The sequence below is a fragment of the Sus scrofa genome, chromosome 1 (genome assembly GCF_054392235.1).
Source record: "Sus scrofa isolate SSC_HxYL_T2T_F1_AM1 chromosome 1, Sscrofa_HxYL_maternal_Yorkshire_Landrace_v2.0, whole genome shotgun sequence".
In the NCBI taxonomy this organism is placed as follows: domain Eukaryota; kingdom Metazoa; phylum Chordata; class Mammalia; order Artiodactyla; family Suidae; genus Sus; species Sus scrofa.
Window position 1 is genome coordinate 250612553 of NC_139383.1, and position 22881 is coordinate 250635433.

Here is a 22881-nt window from a genome sequence, read left to right on the forward strand (position 1 = left end):
CACCAAAATCTAACTCTCAATCATGAAATAAACTAGTAATTAAGTTACTTTCTTGGATTTCTCAAAGTGACTTTCTTTCCTGATACAAAGACATCCAAAGAAATCTTTGAGTCTCTATTTTGGAATCAAGATTAAATATATACACATACATGTCTGTATGTGTGTGAGTCTGAAACACTGGGGTTTGAGCTTGAAAGATCTTTATAATAGCTTGGTTTTGATTTGTTAGTTTAAGATATTATAACTCAGTCTGATTTAGAATACAGAGGTCAGGCTTTTTCAAACAAAAGAAACGATATAATTGTTGAACACATCCACACACCACCCCCCCCCAGCTTAAGCCCAGTTTTATCAAGTGCTAAGAACAATTGGCTTCTTTCAGAAAACATGGAGACAGCATTACCTTTGGATTCTTCAATATTAATAGATCAAAAGCAATCAGTCATACGGTGATTTCTCCAAATTTTTTCTTAGTTTTTATTAAAATACATGTTTTTCAAATAAATATTCTGAACAACCCAAGTCAATCAAAGCAATGGGATCACAAAGTGCTGCTTCTTTCTACAAGGAAGATAAATCACTGGAGTTCCCACTGTGGTGCAACGGGATCAGTGGCCTCTTGGGAGTTGTGGGATGCAGGTTCGATCCCCAGCCTGGCACAGTAGGTTAAGGATCTGGTGTTGCCACAGCTGCGGTTTGGGTCAAGACTGTGGCTCAGATCTGATCCCTGGCCCAGGAATTCCATATGCCGTAGGGTGGCCAAAAAACAAAACCAAACAAAACAAAAAAGGTACATCATTAACTTGTACAGAAAATCCAACAGCCACACCCGAAGTCAATTTAGCTGTTTTTCTGGTTTGTTTTTTTGTTTGCTTTTTAGGACCACACCCAGGCAAGGGGTCGAATCGGAGCTATAGCTGCCAGCCTATGCCACAGCCACGGTCACACAGGATCCAAGCCACATCTGCAACCTACACCACAGCTCATGGCAATGCTGGATCCTCAACCCACTGAGCGAGGCCAGGGATCAAACCCCAACCTCATGGTTCCTAGTCAGATTCGTTTCCGCTGCACCACGATGGGAACTTCAATTCATCCATTTTAAAGACGTGACGGAGGCTACTCACGATCCCAGAGACACCAAGGACTCTGCAGCGTCACTCATCTGAACAGGTTCAGAAGCTGGCTTGATCTTTAGTACCTCTGCAAAACCATCACCAAACCAGCAGGTGACGTGTGCTATGTCTACTGTGAAGTAGAAAAGGCGATCCTGGCAGAGCTTCCGCCGATACACAGACCGAGGGTCAGCTGAAAGCACTGCCTCAATGGCACGCTTCACTTCTTCTGCTGATTGAAAATATTTAAATGAAGCCCGGCCAACACCTGCAATGAGAAGAACACAACTTAATGCTCAAAATCATGCAGGTCAAATTTCAGTACAGTGAATTTCAACGTGGGGATGGGCTGGTTCCTTGAATATCGCTTGGAAATCTACTCAGTAGTTACAAAGAATGCCACCTGCAGGTGGTACTGACATTACATTAAACTTATGCACTGCCCCCCCATTCTCATCTGACGAGCAAAAAAAAAAAAACAAAAAAAAAACAAAACGAAACAAAACATGGTGATGTCTGTCCTTAGTCCCCTAACTAGGAAAGCTGAGCTTTCACTTTCTGGTAACCTAAATGTCCCTTTCCCATGCGCAACATAGACTTTAATTCCTTGTCATTTTCTTCTCAGAATGGAGACATAATCAGGGAAAGGCATGACAGTCCCAGCATTATCAGAAGCCACATGTACAAGAGTGCACGCAAAGGCAGAGGAGGATGCCTGTCACACACCCAGAGCTAAAGGTAACACTACCTTCCACAAGAGGCATGAGAGCCCTTGTGAAAACAGTGAAGCAGATACACTGAGAAAGTTCAACGCCACCACTAGGGAAGAGGGCACCCACTCCACCTGGTGCAGAGTTCAGTAAACAGATATTTATCCTGTCAAGTGGGAAAACTACCTATGTTTATATCATTGTGGACGTATTTTAATTTTTAAAAATAGAGTATGTACAAACACTTAAATAGAAGACTAACTGTGACCCAATTTTTAATAGCTACCATATAACATACATCCAAATGAAGGCCAGGCCCTTCCAGGAAGGCATGTGCTTAAAACAGTGTTGTCCCTGTTCAAAGTATCATCTGCAGGAGTTCTCGCTGTGGTTCAGTGGGTTAAGAACCCAACTAGTATCCATGAGGATGCAGGTTTGATCCCTGCCCTCGCTCAGTGGGTTAAGGATCCGGCGTTGCCATAGGCTGCAGATACGGCTCAGAACTGGCGAAGCTGGGGCTGTGGCGTATGCCAGCAGCTAAAGCTCCGATTCAGCTCCTAGCCTGGGAACCTCCATGTGCTGCAGATGAGGCCCTAAAATAAATAAATAAATAAATAAATAAATAAATAAATAAATAAATCAAATCAAAATACTATCTGCAGTGGTAGTGGATCTTTGTCCTTCTGGAAAGTAAATGCAATTTTTAGAAAACAGCCAAAAATCACTCTGGGCTATGTCCAATAAATAAGTTGATAAGCACAGCCACAAAATACAATTTTTGGTCAAAAACCAAGGACCAGCTATAAACTGCTAAGATTCCTTTAGCGCACGTTCATAAAATGACTCTAAGCCCTCTCGGAAAAGAAGAGCACCAAAATATCACGCAGTTCAGGAACAGTGTGTCTGGTAGAAGCCCCAGGTCTTTGCTTGGCTGTGCATTTGGCATAGGTGCCCTTCTCTCACTTCCCTGCCCCCTTATGCTTCCAAGCTCAGCCCAAATACAAGCCTTTTCCTCCAAGAAGCCTTCCCAGATTTCCTCCCCACTCCCCAAGTTAGAATTCTCTCTCCTTCGTGTGCCCGCAGCTCTCTATTCCAGTTCCATGCCCCCCAAACTCCAAACATCTTTTCATCTTTTCTAGACTCTGAACTTTCTAAAGCCATTTCTTATTACTATACTGGCTCAAAATTGTTATTATAAATCAATCATTATATTTCATAATTTCTTTGTAATCTTTTTTAATCCATAAGGCATATTTGTAGCTTCTCAATGAACTGTAGTTTGAAAAACATAAAACTTTCCAAGTAGGAAACATTCTATGATAACCAAAAGACAAGGGATAAATATTAAGTATTTTCTAGGCAGCACTGCTTTGTTCTACCACAAAAACCATTTTTAAAACTGACCTTCCCTCTACCCCCACCAAGACTATACAGTGATAAAAAAATTTTCATAAACAAACCCCCTTTTTTTTTTTTTTTATGGCCGCACTTGTGGCATATGGAAGTTCCCAGCCAGGAACTGAATCTGAGCCGCAGCTACAACCTGAGCCACTGCAGTCAGATTCTTTCTTTTTTTTTTCTTTTTAGGGCTATACCTGCGACATATGGAGGTTCCCAGGCTAGAGGCTGAATAAGAGCTGCAGCTGCAGGCCACAGCTACAGCCACAGACACACAGGATCCAAGCCACCTCTGCCACCTACACCATAGTTCATGGCAACACTGGACCCTTAACCCACTGAGTGAGGACATGGATCAAACCTGTACCCTCATGGATACTAGTCAGGTTCATTACCACTGAGCCACACGGGAACTCCAGCACTCAGATTCTTAACCCATTGTGCTATGGTGGGAACTTCACACAACTTTTCAAATAAAAAGATTGACTTAAAAATCAAATGTCCTGTTTAAACATAAAGCCTTAGGAAAGGATGAGCAGCATGACCATGCAGTAGCAGGTGAAGTCTGACATCTAACCAACTAACTAGCTACTTCTTTTTTTGGCTGCACCTTCAGCATGCAGAAGTTCCCAGGCCAGGGATTGAACCCAGGCCATACCAATAACACTGCTGAGCCCCTAACTGCTGGGCTACCAGGGAACTCTATAATTGGCTACTTCTTACTGGAATCACTCTACCCCCTTCTTAATGGGCCCTTCCTTCATTCTAGATGGCTGCTTGGAATCTGCCATGGGCAGGAAAAAAACAGATAAGGATCTTGGTTAAGAACTATGTGTTAATTAGGCTCCACCTAAAAGCCCTGTGGCCTCTCTTCTGCAGTGATTTTAGTGCATGCCTCTAGTGCTAGGACTTTATGGGGACAATTTCTGTGCTAAGACACTCTTTCCTTCTTTCTTACTCCTGGACTCTGTGCCCGAGGTTGAGCTATCAGTCATCTGGCTGTTAGAATAAGACAGGACATTTCTCTAGTCATATAGTAAGAAATGAAAAAACTCAAACTATGTACATACAGAGCAAGCACAATTTAGCTTCTGAATGCTGTTTGAGAATTCCAAGAACTACAACAACAGGTAACAAGGAGGCCCACTCCTGGGCAGCAGCCGTTCTCAGCAAACACTTGATTGAGTGCCTGGGACTCATCGAACAAACTGAAAGTCATCAGATGAGGGGGTTGCCCAAATATGATTTTATACACCTACATTTCTTTACAAGTCATAATGACAAATACTCTATATAACTGCTCTCAGCAGAAATGCCAGGTTTGCCTAAATCTCCTAGTAAGAGCTCATCTCTCATTTGGAACAAGAAACAGAAAAGTACCTGAATCACCTGAGCTAAGGTGCTCAAGGTCCATCTCCGCGTGAGGAGTAAATCGGACTTCCAAGGTGGCCACGGGGGCCTCTCTCACCCAGGCAGGGACCACACTGCGGTGGGCTGCATCAGCCACCCTGGAGGGGCAGGGAAGAGCCTCGGGGGGCAGCTTTGCACTGTGTCCTGGTGGGACCACTGCTTCCTTCCCTCTCCTCAACCTGCTGTCTGCTTGTTCCTCTAAAAAGCTCTTCTCCAAGTGCCATGGACCTCTCTGCCCTTCTGCCACACTTGGACTCGAGCCACTTCCTGATTCTTCACCCAAATCTGCTGCTCTCTCCCTGGGCTTAGGTGAGTTTCGCTGGATTTCTGCTGTGTCGTCATCGTGTTTTGTATCATTTTCTCCTGAAGTTCTGTCTTCGGGGCATTGAGGTTTCTCCTTGGTGCAGATGTAGGCCTGTGGTTCCTCGTATCCTGAGAGCTGTTGCCAGTCACAGCTGTCAATCGTGCCATCAGATTGGGACATGGGTTTTGGTTTACATTGGTTTTCCTGTAAATGAAAGTCCCCTAAAGGCTCAATCAAATCTTGTGGTGAGTCATAATCAGCTATGTAGGGCTTTATGTCTAGAACAGGTGTGCCATGAATCATGTCGATTCCAGAAAGGTATATGGCTCCACCTGCAATGTGAAAAACATCTTTTTAGAAATATTAAAAATGAAGAACAGTGCAAACATTTGGAGAATCAACATCGTCTGCTTAAGCTTTACCAAGCTTACTCACAATTCTCTTGCACACCAGGCTTTCTTACACCTGATGCCGACATGCACTTCCTTTCTACCTAGAAAGCCATTGTCTTCTTTACCTGTCAAACTGTAATGTGCTCTTCAAGGCTCTCACAGAACACCTCTTTTACAGAGCCTTCCTGGATCTTCCACACTTAAACATTCTTTCCTCTGGGTTCCACAGAGGAAGCTGTGCCCAGACCTCTCCTGGAGTCCCCATGGTCTGGCAATGGTCTGCTTAGAGTCTCTCCTCCCAGACAGCGAGTAGGCCCTTGAGCATGAGGTGGGGCCAACTGACCTTTGCATCAGTGGGGAGGTTCTAGGCACATCGGAGTCCTCAGTATTTCTCCATGGAACTAATGATGGTTTCCACTGTGGCAAACTGAGTGTAAGGTGGCCCCATGATGCTCACTCCTGGTATATAGTCCCCTTTTCTTAAGTATGACTTGAATCACTCCAGTGACTATATTATGTCATCCAAGACCCCGGTGTTTGCTAGCAGACTCTCCCTACAGGCCTGAAAAAGCAAGCAACCACGCAGGTAAAGCACCTGTGGCAAGGCATGGCAGGTGGTCTCTAGGCACTGTGGGATGTCTCCAGGAGATGGGGGCAGCCAACAACCAGCAATAGGCTGGGACCCTCTGACCAGAAGGAAGTGAATTCTGCCTATGACCAGAGTGGGCTTGGAAGTGGATTCTTCCACAGTCAAACCTCCAAAAGAAAACTCATCTTAGTTTACACCTTAACTGCAGCTTGCTGAGGTGGGGGATCCAGCTGAGTTGTGCCCAGACTCCTGACCCACAGAAATATCATGATGTTTTAAACACACAGTAAATGCGTGCTGCTTAAATGGGTAAGTGCATGGTGATTTGTTACATAAAAGTAGAAATCTAATATTCCATCAAGACTCAAGTAATTAAGCCAAATGTAAATCACAATAACCAAATACTAAATACAGCTGCTGTCCAGCTTCTTCTACTGGTACCCAGTCTACTAACTTGATCCTTGGGAAACTGGCCAAATAAGAATCAGAAAACTGCATGTGATCACATTTGATCCTATCTCCATTAAAAAAAAAAAAAAAAGACAAAGGACTCTGATTTCTAAAATATGCTTACTCTTGGAGTTCCTGTCTTGGAGCAGAGGAAACGAAACCGACTAGGAACTATGAGGTTGCGGCTTTGATCCCTGGCCTCGCTCAGTGGGTTAAGGATCTGGCGTTGCTGTGAGCTATGGTTTGTAGGCCGGCAGCTGCATCCTGGGAACTTCCACATGCCGCAGGTGCGGCCTTAAAAAAACAAAAAATAAAATGCTTACCGTGAATGAACCTGGAACTTTGGAAAGAAGACTTTGGGCTTTCTAAGTGATAGATGATGCCTAACAATGTCTACAGAAGAAAGAAAGGCACTGGGGCATAGATGAGAATTCATGGGATTTGAAGTCAGACAACCCCTGGCTGATGCTACTGGGTAAATTATCCAACACCAAAGAGCTTCAGTGCCCTCATCCATAGCATGGAGACTGCCACCCTATCAATCCCATGAGCCACTGTCATTATAAAGTGCAAAGCAGCACACAAACACTAGTCACTAGTCGTGACCAGGATGCTTATTTATGTCTATAGTGTTACTGTGTTTGCCTTTCATCTTTCTGATCTGATTCTCCCCATGGGAATCCTCCGTAGGGCAGGGATTTTTATCTAATTTGTTCGCCACTAGAACAATGAACAATGCCTAGAACATACTCAGTGCTCAGAAAATACATGTGGGTTGCACACACAATCATAAAACGTTCCAGTACTGTTACCCACATTGGTTAACCATTACAGATTGATAAAACTCAAGTTGGGTTGGCTACAGATTATTTTCTGGAAAACCCACCCAAAGCATGGTTGAGTACAGTCCAGCAGGGGAGATTATGCTCTGGAAAAGAACAAGCAAAGTAACAACACCCAACTTTTTAGCACCCCCATAACCTGAAAAGTACTCTGACAGCCTATGTCTCTAAGATCCTCATAAAACATTCCGCAAAATTCCAGAGAAGGCAGATCCTTCCCCTTCACCCACTTTGCAAACAAGCAAGCTGAAGCCTGGAATGGTTGCCTGACTCCCCATCTACCTGCCATTTCATCTTCTGCCTAACAAATGTGCTGATCAGGTCAGAGGGATTTAAGAACAGGATGCCTTCAAAAATGTACGGCTCAGAGGGATTTAAGAACAGGATGCCTTCAAAAATGTACGGCTCATTAATGAGGTTATATACGAACACGTATTTAAAGGCAATGTGGTACTCTATCCAGGTTCTTCCACAATCTGATAGATGTTTGACCTATGGTGCATTCATCCCAGATCCTGTGCCACATGTCACAGTGGTTGGCAGCACTGCAGCCACGATGCATGTTCATTTCCTCAGGGCTGCGAGGAAGAAATGACACATCGCCGTATGTGCTAATCACATATGCATGTGCAGCCAGTTACTGTGTGCTCAATTTTGAAATTGTCTAATTATTTTTGGATCAGTTTGCATTTATCATATTCCCAGTTAGAAAAATCTCGGTTACTAATTTAATGATTATGAAATCTTGAGTTATTTTTAAATAATTCAATAACTTTTGATAAATGCAATGACAAAGTCTGAGAAGCTTAGGAGAGCTTATTGAAAATGTTTCAACGCTGACATACTTTTTTTTTTTTTTTTTTTTGGCTTTTTAGGGCCACACCCGAGGCATATGGAGGCCACACCCAGGCTAGGGGTCAAATTGGAGTTACAGCTGCTGGCCTACACCACAGCCACAGCAACACCAGATCCAAGCCTCATCTGTGACTTACACCACAGCTCACCGCAACGCTGGATCCTTAACCCACTGAGCAAGGCCAGGGATCAAATCCAAAACCTCATGGCTCCTAGTCGGATTCATTTCCACTGCCCCACAATGGGAACTCCCTGACATACTTTTAATCATTTCATTTTCTGCAACAGGTGTCTGATGGTTCTCAGGGGCCTGATTTCTCAGGTTGGTACTTGTCTGAATAACGACTAGTGCTGACCATTGATTTTCTAAGACTTCTCTTGGTTATTTTGTATAAGGCTTCTTTCAGTTACGAAAAAAAAGGTAAAAGTAGAAATTACCTTCCACCTTTTCCAGTTTGGCCAGAGTCAGTCCTATTGCATTGGGACGATGGGGACTCCTTGTGGAGAAAACACCAGTCTTTGCACCATTCAGCCTAGGAGGCTGCACTTTGGCCTTACAGCTCAAATGACCGTTTTTGTGAAAAACAAACAAAATCCTATTGAAAACAAACCAAACCCGTGGGTAAGAAAAAAAATTCAAGTTAATACAAGTTACAATGAGTTGATCGAGAAAAAAAACTTTCATCACTACAAACTAAAACAGAAACAACACTTTCCATAGCATTAAAAGGTAATTAGTGGGGGTGGGGAGGGGGAGGGAAGAATAATACTCTTCCCGTTTCCTGAAGGAAGGCAGTCTTGGCTCTATATCCACTGCCCTGACACAATGACTGGCACACGGCAGGAACTTCCTAGACAGTACACAAGTACCTAAATGAACAATATTTACTAAGTAAGTGCCTGTTATGTGCCAGGCAGTATGCTGCACATATTAGTCATTTCATTTAATCCTCTTAGTAACCCTAACAACAATGTATCTTCCACTTTAAGGTGTGGGGAAATTGAGGCTCAGAAATGTTAAATAACTTTGCTAGGCCTTCCTACCCAAGATTCAAAGGCAAGAATCCCTGAAGAAAATCAACAAGAGATTTGAATTCATTAAAGCATTAAAATTATGTACTATAAAATGTCATTGCAAGAAAAAATGTTTGCTATGTATAAAACAGACAAGGGATTAATATCTGTGGCAGATAAACTGTTCCAATAAATCACAAAGTAAAGGACAACTCAATATGGGAAATGAAGCCAAGAAAATGAATAGGTAATTCACAAAAGAATTAGAAAAGCTAACAACCATTGGAAAAGATGCTGAGCTTCACTGATAATTAAAAAATTAAACTGAAAAACAAAAATCTGTTTTTCCTTGTCAGGCAAAAATTAAAAAAAAAAATTGCTAACACATGGATGGATCTAGAAATTACCATAAGTGAAGTTAGCCAGACAGTGAGACACCAACATCAAATGCTATCACTTACATGTGGAATCTAAAAAAAGGACACAATGAACTTTGCAGAACAGATAATGACTCACAGACTTTGAAAAACTCAGGGTTTCCAAATGAGACAGGCTGGGGGGTGGAGGGATGTACTGGGGGTTTGGGATGGAAATGCTATAAAATTGGGTTGTGATGATCGCTGAACAATTATAAATGCAATTGAGTAATAAAAATGCTATAAAAACAATAATTCTGATAAAAAATTAGTTAACATACAGTGATAGGAAGAGTGAAGGGTAAAGTTCATTTTCATAGACCTCTGTGGTATAAATTGGTTATGTTCTTTATTTTTTTTTTTTATTTTTATTTTTGGCATGTGCATGTGGAAGTTTCCAGGCCAGGGACAAAACCTGTGCCATAGCAGTGACCTGAGTCGAGGGGTGACAATGCCAGATTCTTAACCTGCTGAGTCACCAGGGAAGTCTGGTTAAGCTTTTAGAGGGCAATTTGGCAGGAGCTCTCCAAAACTACAAATACGCACACCCTCTAACCCCATACATCCATTTCTGAGATGCTATTCATAAAAATATACAGAAGTGCCCAAGAATATGTGTCTAAAGGGATTTGTTACAGCATTATTGTAACGGTAAAATAACTCTCCCTTAATAAGGAGTGGTCACATCATGGTATGTCTATACTTTGTAAAAACAGACAGTCACTAAAGCAAAAAAAGGAAGGTAAATCTACGTGTACTGTTTTGATATATACTAAGTGAACAAAACATATTCCATTTTTTAAACATCCACTCTGCATGTGTATATTTATGTTTCCATGTGTATTACAAAAAGAAAAAGAAAAAGGCTGGCAGGATACACACTAAGCTGTTAATGGTGATAATCTCTTAGAAGTGTTGGAAAGTGAGGACAAGAGAGGAAAAAAGCTGGAGGGATAAGGAAAATCTTTATACACTTCTGTCCATTTTTTATACCAGTAGTGTTTTTAATGTAAGCAATTCAACCAAGATCATACAAACTATGTCAGAACATCCATTTTTCTTTCTACTCTATGAAAATTCCCAAATTAACATGAAAAATAAACTATTTAAGAATAAACATTTAATTTTAGATCTTCGTCAGTATAATTAGACCAACGCTGATGTTGGGGTGAAGAATGAACAGAGACAGAATTCCAAGTGACAGCAAGTAACCCTAGTATAACCCAGGCCCTACTAGAGGTAACACTCTATTTAAAGTATCTAGGTTTCTAAGGCATCTTTTCTTTTAGGAACAGTAGACCTAATATGTCATGGGTCTAGAGCAGGGTCCACAAACTTTTTCTGTAAAGGACCAGATAGTAAATATTTCAGGGTTTGCAGGTCAACCAGTCTCTGCTACAAATACTCCACTCTGCTGCTGAGGCACAAAAACAGCCACACACAACACCTAAATGAATACATGTGGTTGTGTTCCCATAAACTTATTTACAAAAGCAGAAGATGGTATGGTTTTGGTCCACAGGTCACAGCCTGCTGACTCCTGGTCTAAAGGAGAGCATAATAACCCATGGACAGAATCAAGATTTATAGATTTCAGCTCAATAGAAGTCATTCATCACAATTAGAACCAACTGCAAATGGAATGTGCCCTCAGTGGACTCCAAGCTTCCTTGAGGGTGTCCAAGTTATGCAGACAATCACAGGCATGAGTAATTATAGGAATCCCATATAATAGACAAGGGTGATCTGGATGGCAACTCCAAGGTTGCTTCCAACTGAAGTACTTTACTGAGGGGCAAATTCTGGTTCAAAGTATCATTTTTTTTTTTTTTCCTTTTCCTTTTTTGGCCGCACCAAGGCATACGGAGTTCCCAGCCCAGGGACCTCATCTGAGCTGCAGTTGCAACATAAGCCACAACTGCAGAAACACCAGATCCTTAACCCACTGTGCCACACCAGGGATCAAACCTGGGTCCCAGCGCTCCCAAGATACCACTGATCCCATTGTGCCACAGCAGGAACTCCCAAAGTATCATTTATAACTATAAAACAACTTACCAAACGTGAGAAAACTGTTCTAAGCCCATCAAGGAATGTTCAGGATTATTAAAGATACTTTTTCTAATCCTCAAACAGGCCCGTGAGTGGCTACAAATGGTTGGCTGCCTTGGAGTACCATTCTTGGCTAAGAAACAGGATTCCAAGTACCCAATTGGCTCTGTTAAAAGATTCCCTACAGAAGAAAATTAGATAAAAAATCATTAATCACCTTGCCGTACAGTGGGAAAAAAAATTAAAAAAAAAGAAATTATTAATCAAAAGGTCAAGCAAAGACATAGGAAAACATGTTTTTTTAAACATACTGATTTCATAGTTTCAAAATCTACTAGATATTATCCAACTATAAAACATGATTCTTTTTTTTTTTCCTTTTTGCCTTTTCTAGGGCCACAACCACGGCATGTGGAGGTTCCCAGGCTAGGGGTCCAATCGGAGCTACAGCTGCCAGCCTACGCCACAGCCACAGCAACACATAATCTGAGCTGCATCTTCGACCTACACCACAGCTCATGGCAATGCTGGATCCTTAACCCACTGAGCGAGGGCAGGGATCAAACCTGAGACCTCATGGTTCCTAGATGGATTTGTTAACCACCAAGCCACGACAGGCACTCCCTAAAACATGATTCTTACAGTATTCGTAAATATATATAAACATCCTCATTATTACATACACATTGTTATATCCCTTTTGATAATAAGAGCATGGATCTAAGAAAGAAAGAATGAAAGAGGCACTTTTAGAAGAACTATTATGACAACTCAAATTCTATGTTATATGACCTTGGTCAGGCAAAGACGGTATTTCAAACAGAGGTTATAATGTGCACAAAGTTAAATGAGAAATTTTATAGCATAAGCAGGGGACGATCCATTTTGATTGGTTGGAGTGTGAAATACAAGGCAAAGAATAATGAAAGATAACGAGACAGAGGCTATATATAAGATGCTTTCACTTGAAAACAAAAGAACACATGAAATGAACTAGTTTAATTAAGCAATATGGGATCACAGTACTAAAAAATCTAAAGCTAGGTTATATTTCAGGCTAGGCTTGCTCCAGTAGCTCTCTGCCCCACTAGACTGTAAGTGCCATATAGGCAGGAGTTTTTCTGTCTTATTTACTACTGTTCTCATTGTCTAATATTTGCTTGCAAAAGAAGGGTACTTTAAAAATTCACACTGCATGGGAAAAGAATTATGTAAACTGATTAAAATGGAAAGTGAAAAAGAAAAATGTGTATAACATAATACTATGGAGTTCCCATTGTGGCTCAGCAGTAACAAACCTGACCAGGATCCATGAGAATGTGGGTCAATCCCTAGCCTCACTCAGTGGGTTAAAGGATCCTGCATTGCTGTGGCTGTGATGTAGCCCCACAGCTGAGGCTCCAGGTGCAGCCCTCAAAAAGACAAAAAACAAAACAAAATACTATTAATGAAAATTTTATATATTTACCTAACTGAACATGTACATATATGTATCTAGAAAGCTATTTGGAAGGGTATTCACCAAAATGTTAACAGCGGTTAGAAGCGGTGAAGAGGAGTTCCTGTTGTGGTGCAGTGGGTTAAGAACCCAGCGTTGCTGCAGCTGTGGTATAGGTCACAGCGGCAGCTTGGGTTCAATCCTTGGCCCCAGAATTTCCACATGCTTTGAGTGTGGAAAAAAACAGTTGTGGAGATATTGTTGGATTATTTTTACATTTAATTTTATTAATTTTATAATATGTGAAAATTCTGCAATAATCACAAATCAGTAAAAATGCTTTTAAAGCAGTAACTCCCTTCAGAAGAAGAAAAAACTGGCCAGTTAGCATCAATACAGGTTTAAAGTAGAAAGTATCTACAACTATTTTGAATTTATATATTTTTTTCACATTTCATCAAAGCTGCATTACCTTCTTTTAAGAGATGATTTAAAGACATGATGGAACCTGATCTTATTTCCAGCTTCCATTGACTAGCCTACCAGCACAGGTGGTAAGACCATGCCTGCAGTTATCTTTCACAGCAGCTTTCATGACTCTTCGCTTATAAAAACTAAATTATGTGATACATGTAAAATATCATACACAACATATATAATAAAGCATAATATTAAAATGAAATTCTATGTACAACTATAAATGTAATAAATTCACTGAGTAATAAAAAAAGAAAAAAATTAAATAAAATGAAATTCTATGTACCACCACCCAGCCCAAGAACTAGTGCCTTACCAACAACTTGCTTTTTTTTCTGTCTCTCTCCCTACCTTACCCCCTGAATAACCAAGAGCCTGACTGCGCTCTTTATTCTTCACTTCTTTTCTTAAATATGATTTTATCACATGCATATGCATGCTTAAGCTATGTTTCATCTTTGAGCTCTTTAAAAACTGGCATCCCATGATGCACAGCAGGTCAAGGATCCAAAGTTGCTCCAGCTGTGGCTCAGGTCGAAAGTGCAATGTGGGTTCAATTCCTGGTCTGAAAACTTCCACATGCTGAGAGTTTGGCCAAAAAAAAAAAAACTATTATCAAAATATATGTTACCTTCTGAGACTTGCTTTCTCTCTCCTAATACTACGATTCTAAGATCCATCCATACTGTGTATGTTTTTGACAACATTAAGGTTTTTTCCATGTTTACAGGCACTTTTTTTTTTTTTTTTTGTCTTTTTGCCTTTTCTAGGGCCACTCCTGTGGCATATGGAGGTTCCCAGGCCAGGGGTCTAATTGGAGCTGCAGCCACCGGCCCATGCCAGAGCCACAGCAACTCGGGATCTGAGCCACATCTCGACCTACACCACAGCTCACAGCAACCCCGGATCCTTAATCCACTGGGCAAGGCCAGGGATTGAACCCGCAACCTCATGGTTCCTAGTCGGATTTGTTAACCACTGAGCCATGATGGGCACTATTTTTAAAACTTCGATTATGATATGTGGAATCAACATAATAAACTTCTTAAAGATGAAGAAACTGAGGTCAAACAATTCTCTGGTGTTCATAAAAATATCATGAAAGGAGTTTCAGCAGTGGCTCAGCAGGTTAAGAACCTGACACTGTCTCCAGGAGGATGCAGGTTCAATCCCTGGCCTTGCTCAGTGGGTTAAGGGTCCATTGCCACAAGCTGTAGTACAGGTCACAGACACTGCTGGGATCTAGTCTTGCAGTGATTGTGGCATAGGCCGGCAGCTGCAGCTCTGATTCACTCCCACCCTGGGAACTTCCATATGCCACAAGTGCAGTCATAGAAAAAATTAAAAATAATCCCTTGGGAGTTCCCGTCGTGGCGCAGTGGTTAACGAACCCGACTAGGAACCATGAGGTTGCGGGTTCGATCCCTGCCCTTGCTCAGTGGGTTAATGATCCGGCGTTGCCGTGAGCTGTGGTGTAGGTTGCAGACACGGCTCGGATCCAGCATTGCTGTGGCTCTGGCGTAGGCTGGTGGCTACAGCTCCGATTCGACCCCTAACCTGGGAACCTCCATACGCCGCGAGAGCGGCCCAAGAAAATGGCAAAAAGACAAAAAAATAAAAATAATCTCTTAACAATTATTAAATAAGCTCTTAAAATGAAGAAAAACGGCCAAAATGGGCTCCTACCCTAATCAAGCATGTCCTATGTCATTTAAGAAACATTTTCCAAGTGTCTACAATTGCCAGGCATTGTGCTAAATTTGCGGAAAAAATAAAAAAAAGAACTCTCATCACAGTGGAGTTAAAGAAAGGAGTTCCCATTGTGGCACAGCGGAAACTAATCTGACTAGGAACCATGAGGTTGTGGGCTCGATCCCTAGCCTCACTCAATGGATTAAGGATCCAGCGTTGCCATGAGCTATGGTGTAGGTCACAGATGGGGCTCTGATTTGGTGTTGCTGTGGCTCTGGTGTAAGCTGGCAGCTGTACTTTCAATTAGACCCCTAGCCTGGGAACCTCCATGTGCTGCAGGTATGGCCCTAAAAAGCAAAAAGCAAAAAAAAAAAAAAAAAAAGGTTGGTTGGGAGAATCTCACGATACGCTTCCGTATCATGGGAAATGTCATACCTGCAGTAATGATCAAAGACTTCTGCCCCTGACTCTCTGATTGGGGCCTACAAGTTTATAACTAACTTGAGCTATTACTTCACTGAATCAATCTATACCTGTTTTTCACAGGTTGTACCTATGCTATGACAATATAAATTGCAACCAGTTGGATTTCTTCCAACCCTCTTTGTGCATCTCTATAAGAACATAAGCAAGATAATACTGGGTAAGCAATGAACTGAAAGCGTACACAGGAGCTACATTGTAAGGAGCCCCTCAAAGATGTCACTCTTAAATGTTTGGAACCATTCTCAATGTATCAAATATCCAATAACCTAGTGGGAACTCACCATATTCTAATTTGTTTGAACCCTTTAAATGCTCTACTTGAGGTGGAGGCCTGAGAATGTCCACCCAAGGGAAACCTGATCTCCTTCCTCTTGCTTTATATATCAAAAAGCGAACAAATAAGAAAATATTAAGCACCTACCATTTGGTAAGCACTGTGCTAAGTGCCTGAGTACAGGCATAAACTAGAACCAGTTCTTACCCTCAAGGTGTCCAGTGTATTGACAAAGTGGACAAGTAAATCAGCAATTAAATCAAACTGCCTTATATACATGCAGAATGGGAATATGCACAAGTATGCCAGAGTAATACTGGCATGAAAACCACAGGGAAAGAGGGAGAAGAGATTCCCAGAGGGCTATAGATGGTGTGAAAAGAGAAAAAGGACAGAAACAAAATAACATCACAGTAGCTGTGTGACCTTGGGCAAAACCGCATACCTCTCTGAATTCAGCTTTTTTGGCTATAAAGCAAGGATAATAATACCTATCTTGGAAAGTTATAAGATTACTAAAATATGTAAAGTGCCAAGTACAACAGAAGGTGCTCAAGGAGCTCCCTTTCGGTTCAGCAGATTAAGAATCTGGTGCTGGAGTTTCCATTGTGGCGCAGCTGAAATGAATCCAACTAGGAACCGAGGTTGCAGGTTCAATCCCTGGCCTTGCTCAGTGGGTTAACCTGTTGCCATGAGCTGCGGTGTAGTTCACAGACTTGGCTCCAATCTGGCACTGAACCCGCATCCTCATGGATCCTAGTCGGGTTCATTAACCATTGAGCCACAAAGGGAACTCCCACAGTTGCAACTTTAACAACTGCACCACATAGGAACTTCCCATCCAACACTTCTGACTTACAGCTTCCCATCCCATGCACTATAGACCTCTGAGGTCTTTCTTGCCTGTCAAAATGTTACACCTATAGAGAGCTCCCTTCATGGTTCAGCGGTTAACGAACTCGACTAGGATCCATGAGGATGCAGGTTTGATCCCTGTCCTCGCTCACTGGGTTAAGCATTCAGTGTTGCTGTGAGCTGTGGTGTATATCACCGATGAAGCTTGGATCTGACATGGCTGTGGCTGTGGCGTAGGCCAGCAGCTGCAGCTCCGATTAGACTCCTAGCCTGGGAAACTCCATATGCTGCAGGTGCAGCCCTAAAAAGAAAAAAAATAAAATTATATATATATATATATATATATATATATATGAGTTTCCATTGTGGCACAGCAGAAACGAGTCCAACTAGTATCCATGAGGATGTGGGATGATCCCTGACCTTGCTCTGTGGGTCAGGGATTCGGCCTTGCCATGGGCTATGGTGTAGGTCACAGACAAGGCTCAGATCTTACGTTGTTATGGCTGTCTAGGGCAGCAGTTACAACTCCAGTTTGACCCCTAGCCTGGGAACTTCCATATGCCATGGGTGTGGCCTTAAAAAGAAAATTACACCTGCAATCTGGCAGTATGTAATAATTTTCCTTTTTTTTTTTTTTTTTTTTTTCCTTTTTAGGGCTGCACCCGAGGCATATGGAAGTCCCCAGGCTAGGGGTACAATTGGAGCTGCAGCTCCTGGTTTATGCCACAGCCACACCAATGCAGGATTCAAGCCACAGGTGCAACCTACATCGAAGCTCACAGCAACACCAGATCCTTAACCCACTGAGAGAGGCCAAGGATCAAATCCACATCCTCATGGATATTAGTCAGGTTCGTTAGCACTGAGTCACAATTGGAACGCAAACAATTTTTTTTTTTTTAATGGGCACAACTTTTGACCAGGTAACAACACTTTTAGGAAATTCAAGTTAAACATTTTGAACATACACAAAGATTTTAGTCTTGAAACCAAGCAGGGGCTCCTGGGCACAAAAGCCTTTATGTGCCCTCCATTTCTTATTTTCAGGAAATGGGCCTCATTCAGCCTCCATGGCCTTCCCCAAGTTCCAAGGGGTAGGTTCGGACAGTTGCTGATCAGGGAAGGGAGGGGATGCAAAAAAAAAGAGAACAGGAGTTCCCATCTCGAGGCAGTGGAAACAAATCCGACTAGGAACCATGAGGTTTTGGGTTTAATCCCTGGCCTCACTCAGTGGGTTAAGGATCCAGTGTTGCGGTGAGTTGTGGTATAGGTCGCAGACATGTCTTGGATCTGGCGTGAGCCAGCAGTTACAGCTCTGATTGGACCCCGTGCCTGGGAACCTCCATATGCCGCAGGTGCGGCTCTAAAAAGACAAAAAGACAAAAAAAAAAAAAAAAAAAAGAAGAAGAAGAAAAGAGAACAGTCAAGTAACAATAGTACAGCCTTGGGGCAGGATCCAGGTTCCTCTTCAAGGGATACACATGATGAGCTAAGAATCTTATATACCTAAAATATATATACATACACACACACTTTTTATTTTGTTTTGTTTTGTTTAGGTCTGCACCTACAGTACATAGACGTTCCAGGCTAGGGGTCGAATCTGAGCTGCAGCTGCTGGCCTGAGCCAGAGCCACAGCAACACCAGATCCAAACCTTGTCTGTGACCTTCATCACAGCTCACGGCAACACCAGATCCTTAACCCACTGAGCAGGGCCAAGAATCAAACCCATGTCCTCATGGATGCTAGTTGGGTTCATTACTGCTAAGCCACAACAAGAACTCCAAAAAGTTCTATTTTTTATGCTTCTTTTCTAAATGAATACTTTAAAATTGAACAGTTTGGAGCCCTTCTTTGCACTTTTCCCTTGTTTGACTGTACCCTAAACACAAACACCTCTAAGCTAAAGATCAGGCACTGTGAACACAATTGCCTGTGGGTTAAAGATTAGAAGCACAAGATGTTTTTCAGCAATTTTCCTAGTTTGTCCTAATCTGTGATCAATCTGTCCTTTTGGTAAGTACTGTTATTCGAGGAAAAGGCAAGATTCCATAAATCAGAAGACCACCAGGATCATGATGAGCTCTCCTGACACCAGCTTTGATGACTAAAATTTCCTGAAAGAAAAACACGTTTGCCCCAATCTTGACTCTTACCTGAAACCCTGTTTTTCTTTTAGATTATAAAATTCCCTGCAATTCTTCCCCAAAGGAGGAGAGTCTTTAAGACATTAGCCTGCTGTGGTCTCCTTTGCCTGGCAAAGCAATAAAAGCTATATTTTTTTTTCTCCTTCACCCAAAACTGTCTCTGGGGTTCCATTTGGTAGCAGTTGGACAGAGACCCAGTTTTTGGCAACAGTCTCAAGAACTTTCACTTTTCTAAGTGAAATAAAACCAGTAATAACCTAAACACCCAACAAAAGGAACTGGGTAAATAAGAGCACACCTATAAAACAAAACAGTGTGCGACCTCTTAAAATTAACATTAATTGCCATGGAAAGTTTTTACAAACCTTAAGGTTTTGAGGTTATAAAACAGTGGGATTACATATCAACACACATTTCTAGTATATATGCACTGAAAAAATTATGGAAGGTATAAACCAAGATATTAACAGAGGTTTTCTCTGCTTGATGGCCAACTACTTTAACCTTTTTTCCATTTGCTTCCTCTAATTTCCAAAGTTAAGACAGTCTCCTGCATAAGAGTGAAAATACAGAGAAACAAGCCCATGACCATCTTTCCAGGTTCAGCTTAAAACTATTTCCTACAGCACCGGATGCTTCTCTCTGGTGGCATTAACTCCTAGTCGGCACAGCACCTGCTGTAAACATCCTATCTCTCCTTTATGAGTGAGAACTCTCCAAAGGATAGGCCACTACACTGCAGGTGGCTGTTCCGCCAAGGTCAGCCGACCTCAGCCACCACGAACAGGGCAGGAGAGATGACGTCATCCTGCTCCACGTCCGATGCATCACGTGGTCGTCTAAGCACGTGACCCGTGCCTTCGCAATAAACAGGAAAAGGACCCAGTCCGTTCACGGTCTCGCTTTCCTTGTCCTCTCTACAGTTAAGTCGGCTGCCTGCACTTACGGTTGTTCTGAGAGAGGAACCGCCAGCCTCTTAAAAGTTACCTGTCTCCAGAGTTGGCTTCACGCACCCGCACGGGGTAGCTTTAGGGCGAGGCCCAGGGTCCTCCAAGCCGCGCATAACTACTGGTTGCACAGGTGCCCACCCAACGCATTAAGCCTTCCGCTTCCGGTCTCCGCGCCTGGCGCCTGCGCAACAGCCGCTCGGGCTGGTGGCGGAAAGATCCAGCACGCGCCAGGGGTGTGGGGTGCGCGCCGTGCGCGCAGCGGGCGGCGGCAGAAGCAGAACTGAGGATGAGGTTGTGTACCTGAGGTCTCGTTCCGTTCCTGAACCCGCGTCTATGCGGTCTCGCCTGGATCCACAGCAGTTTCCCGCCCTCTCAGGGCAGCTCAAGGGGGACTCGTCGTTGAAGATTTATGCGTAAAGATATCTCTCTCGAAATAAGCAACCTGCGTATCTAACGCATGACGATAATTTTTAAAGACAAAGGATATGTATGGGTAGTATATCACATAGCAAGATGATCGGATGTTAGAAAATGTTAATACTTGGATGGTGGGAATACACAAATGGTCATTTATACTTATCTGTATGCTCCCATTTTTCCCTAATAAGAAGGATGTTTTGTCAGAAAGGAGCCCCAGGTAAATCTTATTTCAAATCTAATGGATGGGTAGACCCACACCAGATTAGGTAGGGGTTGAGAGGTGGAGACTTGTTTCCTGTGCGTCATACTTCATGGGAACTGAAGCGAGAATGAAATTTGAATCAACATGCCATATACATTGAGGAGATTGTGCCATAGTTTCTGGAGAGCTCTAAAAAACTGAGGGCCAGCAAGAATCAGTTTTCATTCCATTGGATGGCCAGTTATCCTTGCACCGCTAGCCTGCCCTTTTACCCATTGACTTGTAACGTCTTCTCTCACCTGTATATTTTATCAAGTTTCTCTGTATACATAATTCTGCTTCTGAGCTTTTTATCCTGTTGTTGCATGAGGGTGGGGGTGCGGAGGGTGGAGCATGTGCCTGCAAAATAAATTATTTAAATAAAACTGCATAGATGTGGAAGCTTTATAACCATGAAAAGCTGTTCCTCAACTGGTTCATTTGTCGTGGACTAAATAGATCACTAGCAGAAAAGGAACATTGGAAGGAGCCAAAGATTTAAAGATCGTGGGGTTTAAAACAAAAACTAAAAATTGAGAAAATTCGTACACCTACATATCTTTTTTTTTTTTTTTTTTTTGTCTTTTTGTCTTTTGTTGTTGTTGTTGCTATTTCTTGGGCCGCTCCCGCGGCATATGGAGATTCCCAGGCTAGGGGTCGAATCGGAGCTGTAGCCACCGGCCTACGCCAGAGCCACAGCAACGCGGGATCCGAGCCGCGTCTGCAACCTACACCACAGCTCACGGCAACGCCGGATCGTTAACCCACTGAGCAAGGGCAGGGACCGAACCCGCAACCTCATGGTTCCTAGTCGGATTCGTTAACCACTGCGCCACGACGGGAACTCCTACATATCTTCTTTTTTTTTTTTTTTTTTTTTTTTTTTTTTTTTTTTTTTTCTTTTTTTGTCTTTTGTTGTTGTTGTTGATATTGTTGCTATTTCTTGGGCCACTCCTGTGGCATATGGAGGTTCCCAGGCTAGGGGTTGAATCGGAGCTGTAGCCACCGGCCTACGCCAGAGCCACAGCAACTCGGGATCCGAGCCGCGTCTGCAACCTACACCACAGCTCACGGCAACGCCGGATCGTTAACCCACTGAGCAAGGGCAGGGACCGAACCCGCAACCTCATGGTTCCTAGTCGGATTCGTTAACCACTGCGCCACGACGGGAACTCCTACATATCTTCTGATAGGTCTTTTCCACGTGAAAATTTAAAAAAGTTCTCTTGTGGCAAAGCAGGTTAAGGATCTGGCATGGTCACTGCAGCGGTTTGAGTCGCTCTTGTGGCGGGAGCTGGATCCCTGGCCCAGCAACTTCTTCATGCCACCAGCGCAGCCAGAAAAAGAAAAAATTAGACAAGAATGCTATTGTTTTCAGGAGGAAAGAGTTCTGGGGCAGCTGAAGAAACAAGAAGTTGCAGAAGGGCTGAGCTATATACCCGCTGTAAAACTGGGGCCGTAACAGCAGCAGTTGGCCACTAGATGGGGGTGTTGCTAAAAATGATAGTCGGTTAATTTGTGGCCAGGCTGTTGCAGAAATGAGGGGTATATGCGCTCCTGGCCTTAGAAATCACATATCGTGATAATCACACCAAAAATACATTACCAAGTGTGACAAGTTCTGAAATGCAAAACAGACTTGGATATACTGATGAGGTACATTAATCCCTGTTTTAGAAGTAAAATTTCTCTATGGGAGACAGGAACTTGAATATATAGCACTTTTATTACATGAAGTTTTCATTAGCCTGTCTAGAGTTACATATGATTATTTGTATTTATGAGACAACCCTTTCTCTGGAGGTAGGACCTAGGAATCTGCCTTTAAAAAATCTAAATGATTCAAAGCAGGTGGTCATCTGCCTACACTGTGAGAAGAACTTCTCAGTGTAATGAATAAATGAATCATCTTTCATTTGGGTGAAGGATCTTTTTTTTCCTTCCGATTTTTGGGGCTGCACCCGCAGCATATGGAAGTTCCCAGACTAGGGGTCAAATCGGAGCTACAGCTACCGGCCTATCCACAACCACAGCAACTTGAGATCTGAGCCTCATCTTCAAACTACATCACAGCTCACAGCAATGCCGGATCCTTAACCCACTGAGCGAGTCCAGGGATGGAACCTGCATCCTCATGGATATTAGTCGGATTCATTTCCACTGCACCACAACAGGAACTCCCAGTGAAGGATCCTTTTGAAAATCAAAACTTTGGATCCTCACACACATCATACTTGATATAATATTCATGGATTTTAAAAACCAACCATTGCACCTACCATGAGCACAGTGTAGTACAAAGTAGGGTTAGATGGATTCTTGCAAAATTTTAATTCTCCGACCTCAAGG

General features: G+C 42.6%; 1 protein-coding gene across 6 annotated transcripts; it reads right to left on the reverse strand.

The window, feature by feature from the left end:
* Window positions 1-453: 453 nt before the first annotated feature.
* On the reverse strand, window positions 454-22878 carry TRMO (tRNA methyltransferase O). 6 transcript variants are annotated; one of them, XM_084963677.1, is made up of 7 exons: window positions 22812-22878; window positions 20793-20892; window positions 20172-20313; window positions 11554-11728; window positions 8504-8661; window positions 4604-5269; window positions 454-1383 (listed from the first exon to the last, which is right to left on the reverse strand). In XM_084963677.1, the coding sequence occupies exons 4-7, from the start codon at window positions 11580-11582 to the stop codon at window positions 1124-1126; spliced, it is 1113 nt and encodes a 370-aa protein (XP_084819803.1). In that variant the 5' UTR covers window positions 11583-11728; window positions 20172-20313; window positions 20793-20892; window positions 22812-22878; the 3' UTR covers window positions 454-1123.
* Between the last annotated feature and the right edge of the window lie 3 nt (window positions 22879-22881).

What these genes read in the sequence shown, in the direction of transcription:
- TRMO (XM_084963573.1), bottom strand. Translation starts at nt 19,984, where the DNA reads ATGCGCGGCTTGGAGGACCCTGGGCCTCGCCCTAAAGCTACCCCGTGC. An exon ending in GAACAGTTTTCTCACGTTTG is followed by an intron (nt 8,662 to 11,553) that starts GTAAGTTGTTTT and finishes TGTTTTCAATAG; the next exon opens with GATTTTGTTTGTTTTTCACA. An exon ending in CAAACTGGAAAAGGTGGAAG is followed by an intron (nt 5,270 to 8,503) that starts GTAATTTCTACT and finishes TTCACATTGCAG; the next exon opens with GTGGAGCCATATACCTTTCT.